Source organism: Myodes glareolus, chromosome 6, assembly GCF_982192425.1.
Source record: "Myodes glareolus chromosome 6, mMyoGla1.1, whole genome shotgun sequence".
Classification (NCBI taxonomy): domain Eukaryota; kingdom Metazoa; phylum Chordata; class Mammalia; order Rodentia; family Cricetidae; genus Myodes; species Myodes glareolus.
This window is the reverse complement of record NC_142031.1, coordinates 50,210,922-50,222,919: the sequence shown is the minus strand read 5'-3', so window position 1 is coordinate 50,222,919 and position 11,998 is coordinate 50,210,922. Positions and strand designations below refer to the sequence as shown.

Genomic DNA, 11,998 nt, shown 5'->3' with positions numbered 1-11,998 from the left:
CAGACTCCCAGCAGGACAAAGTCCAGACAAAATGTGGCTGTTGCAGTCTTCAGCAATACAGTGCATGTAGGGTCCATGGAAGAATGGTCATCCGTGAGACCCCAGAGAAGCAGCTCCACCAGCATGCAGCACAGTTATGTGGCAATCATAAGGATATTTGCTCAATGCGTGACAACAAAAGAATTTGCTTCACCTCCCAAAGGGTTTCCGACAAATCTATCCAAGTTTTGTGGGCTTTGAGCATGGCCGATATATTCCAGTCAAGCTGTCCCAGTATGTCCAGCAGGTTCAGCTAACTCATGCTGTATCCTTGCTTGCATTATGGATTCTGCGGTTTCAGTCCAACTGGTGTCTGAAAACATTCAACGAAAATTTCTAGAGATAAATATTCATAACCTTTAAATTGTGGGTAGTTCTGAGTAATATCATGAAGTACATGCTAATCCATAATTCACTTCTTATAATCTCTTTGTATACCAGCTATGTGACGTCACATCAGTCGAAGAAGAAAGTGGAGTGTGGTATACTGTGACGTTGAGACAGAAAGAAACTGACTCATTATATATCACTGTTACAGTCCTGTTATAGTTCTTGGGTCCACTTAACTAATTAGAGTTCCTCGTATGTATGAGTAGGGAAACCATAGTATATATTAGGCTAACTACTAGCCACTGTTTTCCACTGCAGGTCTTAGGACACACCTCCTTCAGATACTGGCCATTACTATTTGTATTTTTCGTATTTGTAATTTTCACAATTTCGTATATGTATGTTTTGATCTTTTCACCCACTCTTACACTCAGCCATTCCCATCCTACTACTGCTGAACCCGGGTCTCAGTATGTCCCCTCTGACTTTCCCTTCAGTCTGTGTTGGTCTGCGACCTTGTGACCCTAATTACGGTTAGTTGACTTAACATTGGTGAGAGTTATAGTTTTCTGTACCATGGTCAGTTTATCCGTGGCTCTATCTCTGAAGACAGTGACTCTGCCCCAGCAAGCCATCAGTTCTTAATAGCTCCTCTGGAAGGGTGGGGCCTCATTGTCTAGTGTCCAGAGGACCCATTTTCTGCAGGTTTGTGAGCTCAAGAGCTTTATCGTGTGCAGAGGACAGCATTCACAGCATCACTTCCCACTTTCCAGTGCATGTATTCTTCCTATCCTTTGTGATATTCTCCATGCCTTGGATGGGTAACAGACAGCACTTACTCTCAGCGTCTGTAGTATCAACCGCTGCAAACAGACGCTTCCCTGACCAGCACTGATCTCTGAGATCATACTCATGTATGAGCATAAACACAGATATTTGTAAGGCAGCCTGACATTATGTCCACGAAGCAAAACAACAGATCAGTTCTCGCTCGGGGCCTATGCCCTCCCCAGCGTTGGGCTTTTGAGCAAGTTTACACTATCACCCATTGAGTGCCTTCCTGGAGAGAGAGCTTAAATGCAATAAGAAGTTTGTTGCAACCATAGCTCCCATTCCACTATTATACCAATGGGTGTGTCATGATTGGCAGGTCGATATTGATATTACAGGGTTCATAACTGGCTAGGACGCTTAATGGCTCTCAGCTGCAAGGTGCTGGCTTGATTTTCCTGGTTTTTTGCAAATAGTGGTGTGTTGTCAGCATTAGAGTCCTCCCGTTTAGTTCTAATGGTCAACCAGAAGCAGGCCTCCAGCCAGCTAGAAACCTAGGAAGCAGATATAAGATGTGCCCGAGGTTGGGGGAGCTGTCAGTTCAGAGGCGGAAGTTCTTTACCCGCCATCTTTCTTCCTGGCGCGGCCGTCCTAGTGTCAGCGGAGGAAATCTTGGGGTCTCAGTCTCGGTAGTCGGGAGAGCTCGGACCCCAGGAGCGGAGGTGAGGCCGCCGCAGGCAGTCGCAGGCGGAGACATGGTGAGCGCGGGGCTGGGGTGTGCGGTTCTCCCCGGGTTAAGTCCACAGTCCACGGGGGTGCACCCTGGGGCTCACGGGAGCGCTCAGCCCCTCTGCTCCATGGCGGCGGGAATCTGTCGTTTTACCAAAACCTGGCTTCTTGTCTGCAGCTCTGCCCTCGCTAAGACCAGACCTCCTCCCGTTGTGGTGACAGCCAGAGGGTCCTGGGCAGAGCTTTCGCCTTTATGTGGGGCCGTGAGCGGGAGCTGCTGCGGGGCTGGGTGCCTGGCTCTGTGCTGCAGCGGTAGTTTTCCGGGAAGTCTTTCCAGTTCCCTCCCCAGAAAGCACAAATCTGAACTCTATGACCTTCAGATCTTCCCGTATCCAGGCGTCCCCCCACACTGCCCAGCTCAGTAGAAAGAATCCTAAGTAGCTGCGCTGTTGGAAGAAGAGACTTGCGCTCCTCTCTGACGTCATTGTTATTGTCCTTTGACCGTTAGTTCGTGCAAGTGGTTTTAAGTTTGCGTGCTAATTGGAAGACTTGGCTGTGAAAAGTATCGCAATAGCGATAACCCAGTAATTAGGCAGAAATGGGCGTAATGTTTATGTTTTTAAGTCCAATGGGGTAAAAAGGAGGTGTAAGGGAAGGGATGAGGGTTTTCCCCTCGGGTCATCCTGCTCTTTGGGTGAGCATCATGGAAAGGTTGTGTGTATTATAAGGAATATTCCACAACAACTCTGCTCTTGCAGAAGACTCATTTGATTCCCATATCCATGTTAGATAGCACAAAACAGCCTGAAACCTCAGTTCCAGAAGGGCCCTAGCTCTCTGGCCTCGGTAGGCACCTGCACTCAGATGCATGCACCACGTGCAACATACAGACATTCGCAAAATTTAAAATAAAGTGGTTTTTTTTTTTTAAGTAGAAAGGACAGAGGAGAGAACAGGTTTTTTTGTTTTTGTTTTGTTTTTTAATGACCTTAAGCTGAAGTTCATGGAAATAGGAAATACTTGTCTCTAGATTTTCAAAAATTAGAATCCTCCAGCCTTGGGAGTATTGTATATTTTCTATCTGGGTATTCGATTGCATACTGAGTTTGTAGAATATCAGAGCTTTCCTACTGACCAAATCTTGGCAAAATGTACACTGGATTGGATACATGTGTGTTTGCTCTGGAGTCTTTTTTTTTTTTTTTTTTTCCTTTTGACTCTTGTCAAGAAATGATGGGAAAAATTCAAACCTGACTGAGTTGCTGGAACACTACAGTGAGCAACTGAAGCACCTAATTCTCTCCTGGGTCATTTGTGTTCTATTTACCCCAGTCGTGGCAAGTCTCTAAGTCTGCTCCCAGTCACCTGAAAACCATTGCTTCATGTGACAGAGGACAGGGTCACTGTATTCTGTAGTCTCCCTTGCCACAACCCATGCTCCACGCAGAACTAACCTCTGAGGATATTTGTGTCAGAGATACTATCCATAACTGTTCCGTGTGGCACCAACCAGTCAATGGGGATGGATGGATGTCCACCAGTGCTCTTGAGATGTGGCTGCAATGGATTGGCTGTCTCTAGAGTAAAGACTGATGATAGCTGTCTTCTTAGGATGGACACTGACTGTTGCTCTAAAGATTTGCTTACCGATTGATTCAATGGGCTTTGTTGGGCTGAAGCTACCTTGTTAGCTGACTCCAAGCCTCAGATTTATTAACACTGCTCATCCAAGGGATACATCCTTCTTTTGTTGTCTGTGTCTGTGCATGACCTCGCTCTCCAGAAAGGTAGTTCCCCTAATATAGTGGCTTGAGTCTCAACCTTCCTAAGGCTGCCACTCTTTAATACAGCCTCATGTTGTGGTGACCTCCAACCATAAAATCATTTTGTCGCTGCTTTGCTACTGTTGTGACTCCTAATTCCAATGTGATGTGCAGGATAAATGATATGGGACCCGTGGCTTGAGAGCCACTGCAATGAGGGTCCTGGGAGCATTCCCTGGACTTAAAGGGCCTCAGCCCCATCTTATTCTGACAAGCCCCATTGACCTGGCAGCACCAGGTGTGGTCAGTGCAGGGGTTGCTTAGATCCCAGTATGTTCCCTCCCTCCACACCAAACTGTCACCAGATAGGATTCTCAGTCACTTCTGCTTCACCTTACCTAGATCCTTCACTAGGTTGGATAAGTCCCTTGGACTACTATAAGTAGAGCAGATATTGGTGCCACCTACCTTGTCCTCACCTGGGACCTACCTGCAGTGACAGATGGGAGTTACCACCTATCTCCAGGGTGAGGTGAGCTGTCTCTAGCTTCCAGCTGTGGCAGATGGGGCTCTAACTCACCGCTTCTGTTCCTACTTTATGCTATTCCCCTTCCTCCAGTGGGGCATTAAAGAACTAACCTTACCCCCTCTTCTTTTGCTCCTCCCTGCCCCCCATTCTGGTACCATTTTCCCCTCTGTTCACAAGCTACCTCTGGACATCTGTATTGTTTTTTGTTCTGTGCTCATTCTTAGACACCCACCATTGCTGCTGCTACCAGCAACAAACCTTCATCCTCCTGTTCTGGCTGCATTCTCCTCTCCAAGATACTCAGGGAAGAGGGGTTGGGACCAACAGGCTGTTTATTAACCCAGCCCAGAGAAGATGGGGCTCTGCCACTTGAATACTGCTGCAGAGTAATGAAAGGGGCCACTTTGGTGGGAAAGGGTACAGGACCCACCTTCTCTTGTTCCGCAGGGGACAGGTGGCCGGTATTCGTCTCACCTAGGCTCCCCCTCTGATTTCCTATTTGTGGTACTTGAATAAAAAATAACCTTTTCTTTTTTTGGGTGGGGGAGGCCTCAAGATGGGGTTTCTCTGTAGCTTTGGAGCCTGTCCTGAAACTATTCTGGGATTAAAAGCGTATGCCACCACTGCCTGGCAAAAGTAACCTTTTCAAAGGGAGGTGGTGGCATCTTGAATTCATTTGAGTTCCATCTAAAATTTGTGGCACGATTCCCATTATTTCATTGGGGTTTTTTTTTGGCATTTTCTATTTTTCTTAAGTAATATTTATTATTACCTTAGTAAATTCCTCTCCATAATTCCCATGGTTACTTTGTAAGAAACCAGGAATAACCTCCCCAAAGTTTTCTATTAGTGTATAATAAATATATTAAACTCCATAAATAACAAGTTATGAAAAAAGTGATAAATATTATCACACCAACTCAATGAAGATTCATCTTTCAGATGGCACTTTGGGGGAGAATCGAATGGTCTCCCTCTGGTGATAATATTGGAATTTTTCAAACATTTAGAGGGAACTTAAGCAAACAATATGTTGTGTACAGAAACTATATGGATACATTTTAACTCCGGACCCTGCTAAGATTCACCCAAAGAGCAATATCGCGACACCAGCAAAAATACACCAGTGATTTCTAAGGATATGTGGACTGACTGATGATAGCTAGTGTTAGCTGTGTGTGCACTAAGTGGCAGGACTATTGTGAGAGAGTCTATGTGTACCAAAAAAAAAAAAAAAATGGATCCAGCAGCATTATTGGTGTTTCTGTTCCTATCCTGTTGTTTCTTTAACAATGAGTTCCCGACCAATACAAGAAATGCTGGGTAAAAGGAGAGTTGTGTGGTGAACAGAGTACCACGACCTTTGAAGGGCACAGAACCCTGTGACTTCCTACAGAGTCCATCTGCGTTACAATGCTGTGAATCTTACTCTTCCTCCTGCTGTGGGATGTTTTAGGACTGTCTCACTTTTGAGGATGTGGCTGTGAGCTTCACCTTGGAGGAGTGGGATTTGTTGGATCCTTCCCAGAAGCAACTCTACACAGATGTGATGCAGGAAACCTTCAAAAACCTTGCTGCTATAGGTAAGGACGAGGTTATTTCCTCAGTTAACAGTGAGAGAACAAATCTGCCTCACTCCCCAGTGCCCTTCAGTGCTTTAGGATATGAAGGGGAATGTGGTGAATACGCCAGGCATTAGATATGTGATATCATGAACTTACAGAATATTATAAGTAGACTTCATCATGATTTTTTCCTCCTCTGCATTTTAGGACAAACTGAGGAAGGCCAGAGGATTGAAGACAATGAACATTATAGGAGAACCCTAAGGTAATCTGCCCCCTCCAGATGAGAATGCTGTTTGAGAACGTGGGAATCAAAGGTAGAGAGATGTTTCAGTAGTTAATAGCACTGGTTGTTCTTTTAAAGGACCAGGATTAGATTAGATTGACAGCATGTCCAGAGGGTTATGAACCGTGTGAAACTTCAGTCCCAGGATATTGGACGCCCTCTTCTGGCCTCCTCAGGCACTGCATGTAGGTGTCATACAGACCTGCCTGTAAAACACCTGTGCACATAGAACAAGAGAAAGGGAAAATGTTTTTGAGAATATAGCAATGACTAGAAATTTTACAAATAGGCCAACCAAATAAATATGCCCAATTTTAAAATAACTAAATCTCAAATAATTTTATAAAAATTCATAGAGGATTGGTGACATATGATATACCAACACAATATGGTTGACCTTCTGATAATCTAGTGTACACAAAATTTGTTTCATAGACAAAATTACTTTAAAAAATGATGTGGTCTGGACAGATAGATGGGTCAGGTGGTAAGAATACTTGCTGTGTGAGCATTAATACCTGAGTTCACCCACATTTAAGAATAAAAGTGGAGCCAGGACTGTCTTTAGAGCTTGCTGGCTCTTAGCCTAGCTGGGGGGGGGGGGGCGGTGAGACAGGTGGTATGAGTTCCGTATTCAATATGAGGTCCCCATCTCAGGGGTAAGATTGAAAGGGCTAGGAGAGGGGCCTGGTCTTCTCACCTGACCTTCTAATGACACACCACGTGTACATAACATTAACCACATAACACACAGTAGGGACCGATGAGATGGCTCAGTAGGTAAAGTGCTTGCCACCAACCTAATGACCTGAGTTCCATCCCCTGAACACATGTGGTGAATCAAGAGAACCAACTCTGGTAGGTTTTCTTCCCATTTCTACACTGAGGTAGTGATGCATGTGTTCTCACCCACTCACCTATGACCACACCCACAGAGACACTAGATAGATAGATAGATAGATAGATAGATAGATAGATAGATAGATAGATGCATGGATTCTCACCCACTCACCTATGACCACACCCACAGAGACATTAGATAGATAGATAGATAGATAGATAGATAGATAGATAGATAGATAGATAGACACATACATACATACATACATACATACATACATACATACATACATACATACATAGATGTAGGGGCCTGAGGATTAAGATCACCCAAGCTGTTTTTGATTAGAGCCTGAGTTTGGGTCCCAGCATCCATATTGGGCAACTCACAAGCATCTGTACTCCATCCAGGTCCAGGAGATCTGAGCTCTTGCCTCTACAGATGCCACACTATGTGCACATACCTACACAGACACACACAATTAAAAGTAAAACAAATCTTTAAAGTTTGTTTGAAATAAAAAGAAATATTTTCTTAAGTTTAAATAAAAAATAAAAGCGAAACATATATAGTATGACATTACCTTCTGAACTTTGAGAGTGCAGTATATTTAAAAAACAAAAATGAAGAAAGGGCCAGCAAGATGCTTTAGTGGGTAAAGGCTCTTTGCTGCCCAAGGCAGGCAACCTGAATTCAACTCCAGAGTCCAAATAAAGATGGAAGTAAAAGGAGACACCACAGTCATCCTCTGCCATTCTCACAGCCCTCTCCCTGCTTATCCAGTAATAATAATTTAAAACTTCGAAGGAATTTCTTCTTTACACTGGTCACTGGCTCTTATCTTCAACATAGCATGCATATATGCAAATATTTCAAATTCTAAGAGTGTTTTCTGGAAGCGCTTTGTTTAAAGAGAGCATTTATGTTGTAGAGAAGCACCTTCAGTACTGACTAATTATTGTTCTAGCAGTCGATGATAATGAGTTCAAGGCCAGCTTGACCATCAGATCAAAAAGCAAGACTCTCCATCACAAATGAATAATGAAAAATAAATAAATAAGTAATCATAATGACATGGGCAGAATCATTTACTTGGTAAACATGTTTATCCACACACCAGTATCTTCACATATAGAGGTCCTCTAAAAAAAACTAGTAAAACATTTAGCTCATGTTAAAGATTTTTTTTTTTTTCGAGACAGGGTTTCTCTGTAACTTTGGAGCATGTTTTAGAACTAACTCTTGTAGACCAGGCTGGCCTCAAACTCACAGAGATCCACTTGCCTCTGCCTCCCAAGAGGCTGTGATTAAAGGTGTGTGCCACCACCGCCCTACCCATGTTAAAGAATTCTAATGGTGCAATATGAACAATTCTTCTAACAGGTAACTTGTAAACAAAATTTGAGTAATGTGCCTTCTACTTTTCACAGAAATGAAGTGGTGGAATTATTGTATGGACCTAGTGAAGGTAGACAATGTGAGAAAATCTTCAACCAGTTTCCAGGTACTGTTGTGAACAAGAAAACCCCTCATGGAGTAAAGCTGTGTGAAAGCAATTTAAGTGAAGACATACTTATTGGTCTTCCCCCCCTAAGTATGCATAACCCTGGTCAAACAGGACATAGACCATATGGGTATGAGGTGTACGAAGACAGTCTCTATAAATTTAGGGAATATAGGAAAGCCTTGATGTATCCTGAATGTCTTCTGAAGCATGACAATAACCACACCATAGAGAAACCATATAAATGTCAGCAATGTGGAAAAGCCTTTTCTTCTTCAAGTAAGGTTCGAAGACATGAAAGAACTCATACTGGTGAGAAGCCCTACATATGTAACCACTGTGGGAAAGCCTTCCCTAGTCGCGGTTCCCTTCGACGCCACGACAGGATTCACAGTGGAGAGAAACCATTCATTTGTAAGTATTGTGGGAAAGCTTTCACTGGTCAAAGTTCGCTTCCTCGGCATGAAAGAATTCACAGTGGAGAAAAACCATATGTATGCAAGTACTGTGGGAAGTGTTTCATTTCTTCCAGTACCTGTCGAGTACATGAGCGGACTCACACGGGAGAGAAGCTCTATGTCTGTAACTTGTGTAATAAAGCCGTCACCACTCGCACTTCCCTTCGAAATCATGAAAGAATTCACAGTGGTGAGAAGCCCTATGTCTGTGAACAGTGTGGGAAAGGTTTCATCTCTTCTGGTACCTTTCGAATACATGAGCGAATTCACACTGGAGAGAAGCCCTACAAATGTAAGGAATGTGGGAAAGCCTTCACTATACAGAGTTCTCTCCAGCGCCATGAAAGGATTCACACTAGGGAAAAACCCTATGACTGTAAGGAATGTGGGAAAGCCTTCAGTGGTTACAGTTCTCTTAGACGCCATGAGCGGATTCACAGTGGAGAAAGGCCCTATGCATGCAAGCAGTGTGGGAAAGCCTTCCCTGCTTTGGGTGATTGTCAAAGACATGAACAAATTCACACCGGTGAGAAACCCTACATATGTAAGCAGTGTGGGAAAGCCTTTACTCGTTGTGGTTCCCTTAGAATACATGAAAAGACCCACACTAGAGAGAATTCTTAAGTATAGAATGCGGAAATGCCTTCTTATTGCGTGTCCCGTCTATGAATATAACTTGACAATGTTTAGGGAAGAAAGCAAGTATCAATATGAAGTTGTGAGGACTGCCACTAATCATATTGTTAAATTAGCAAATGTAAAGGAACAAACTAAGAATGCACCCAATATCAAAACTTGTACAGAGACATCAGAAAGTTGAAGATTGTAAGAAATAGTTTTCAAATTCTGTGAAATTCTTCAGGTAGTGGAGTACTACAAATGTGCATTATAAAAAGTCAATGCAAATAATTTATGCAGAATGCTCCAAAAGTTACATAACCTGGAGGAAATGTTCAAAAATTATATTACACTGTTATTTAAAACAGATAAAGGAACTATTTATTCCTAAGTGAATCTCTTGTAAATGGTGGCATGGCATAATTCTCTGAAGTTTGCTTAAACAGCGTGGCAAGGATTAATAGGTAGTATCTTTTTTTTTTAAACCTTGTTCCCTATATTCTGAAGAATTTTGGTTGATTGAATTGTGGCATGGCCTTCCGAAATATAGTTATAGCACAAATGAGTTGGTGGTAGTTCACAGTACTGGGACAGGATTCTCAGTTTGCTCTAAATTTGACATCTAATATTTCTCTCGTGGGTCTAGGAGTCAGGGCAGGGGAATCATCCCTGGAACTCACAAACTTTTGCTTCCTGTTCTACTGATCTCATGGCTCAACAAAGGAATGTCCTTCTACCAGGAGGAGCAACCATTCCTTTGAACTGCAGGCTAAGGCACCCACGCATGCCCTGACCAATCCCCATTTTCTCCAGGTCCCTTGTGCCCTTGTGTTAACTACAAACAGGTACTGTTACAGGAGTGGGGCTCAACACTACCAGAGAGGAATGAAGCTGCATTGCAGCAAAGGAGATGTGCCAGTTATTTTCTGTCTACTTGACACTGCTAGAGTTATCTGGAAAGAGGATCAGTTGCGGGATTGCTTCCTTTAAGATTGGCCTGCAGGCAACTTTATGGAGATTTTCTTGACTAATGATGGATGTGACAGGGCTACTGTGGGTGGTGCTACTCCTAGGGAGTGGGCCTGTGTTGTGTAAGAGAGCAGGCTGTGCAAGCCGGAAGGAGCCAGCTAATAATCACTTTTCCTTCATCGTCTCCACTTAGAACCTACTTCCAAGTTCTTGTCTTGAGATTCTACCCTGGCCTTCTCAGTGCTGAACTGTAAAGTGCAATCCAAAATCAACCCTTTCCTCCTCAGGTTGACTTTGGTCAGTGTTTTAGCAACAGCAGCAACACGTTGCCCTAGGACAAGGGGAGCAGAAGACTGTCCCTGGGTTTTCTTTGTATCACCATGTCTGGTGCTCAAAGCCCATAGGAAGCTACAACTCTGTCCAAGCAGGGTAATAAATAGCTCAGATTCTTCAAGAATGGAATTCCAGGTCACTTCTCAAGGTAAAGAGCTATCTAATTTAGGGGTATGATGCTTTTATTTATTTACAAACGTTTTTGTACCAAAATTTATTTTAAATTAAAATTTTAAAAATCAAGATGCTTAGTGCTTGCTGAAGATGAAGACATACAAAATGACGCCAGAAAAGGATACGCGGAAGTGTGGGATAGCTGTGGGGCCTCACAATACTCTGACTGTTTTCTGTCTTACTTTGTTAAGAATATATATGCTGGGGTGGGTGTGGTGGCATATTCCTTTAATCCCAGCACCAGGAGGCAAAGGCAAATGAGCTTCGATGAGTTCAAGACCAATTTGGTCTCCATGGTTAGCTCCAGAACAGCCAGGAATGCATAGTGAGACCCTGACTCAAAAACAAACAAAAAGAATATGTGAGCTTATTTTTATAGTGTGATAGTTATTGTTGATAGCCCTCTTTAAAAAAATATCTAGAACTACATGTGAGATGGGCCCCTGAGCACGCCACTGTGCAGTTATTCTGATTGGATATCAAGGTGGAAAGACTCACCCACTTTTGGAAGTGCCATTCCCTGACTGGGAACCAGGAGTGTATAAACATGGAGAAAGTTGGCTAACTGAGTACAAGCATACATGCATTAATTCATTGCTCTCTGCTGTTTTTTTTTTTTGTTTTTTTTGTTGTTGTTGTTTTTTACTGTGGATGTAATGTGATTAGCTGCTCTAAGTTTCTGTCCTGTTGGCTTCCTCATAGTGATGAAGTTATGAGCCAAGAACCCCCCTTTACTTTATCTTGCTTTTTACCTGGATATTTTGTCACTACAACAGGAAATGAAGCTGAAACATGTGCACACATATGTTAAGAAACTGGTCATGTTTTCTTTCATCTCTTCCTTTACCATGGATTATATTTATTGAGTTAATGCCAGTACTGGTATTGCTATGTATTGTCATATTTCATTATGGTATAATCAATTAATAAAGTTTCCTCAAGGGACTTTGATACCTATTCTAAGGAAACAATATGTTTTCTATTGTATATGAAAATTATGTTAGATGAAATACCTTATTGTCTTTCTTTAGAAACTCTGTAAAACGTAGGATGTTGTTGGGTATTAAATTAATGAAGGATGGACTTGGA

The 11,998-nt window shown here is 42.8% G+C and overlaps 1 protein-coding gene across 4 annotated transcripts; it reads left to right on the top strand.

Annotated features, from left to right (window-relative positions):
* The first annotated feature begins 1,696 nt into the window (after window positions 1-1,696).
* On the top strand, window positions 1,697-11,998 carry LOC125404116 (uncharacterized). 4 transcript variants are annotated; one of them, XM_085690802.2, is made up of 5 exons: window positions 1,697-1,898; window positions 5,618-5,744; window positions 5,934-5,991; window positions 8,284-8,357; window positions 8,638-11,998. In XM_085690802.2, the coding sequence occupies exons 1-5, from the start codon at window positions 1,713-1,715 to the stop codon at window positions 9,633-9,635; spliced, it is 1,443 nt and encodes a 480-aa protein (XP_085546928.1). In that variant the 5' UTR covers window positions 1,697-1,712; the 3' UTR covers window positions 9,636-11,998. The 4 variants fall into 4 exon arrangements, with proteins under 4 accessions (XP_085546928.1, XP_085546927.1, XP_048295823.2 ...); XM_085690801.2 differs by having other exon boundaries at window positions 1,697-1,862; window positions 8,284-9,581; XM_048439866.3 differs by having other exon boundaries at window positions 8,284-9,581.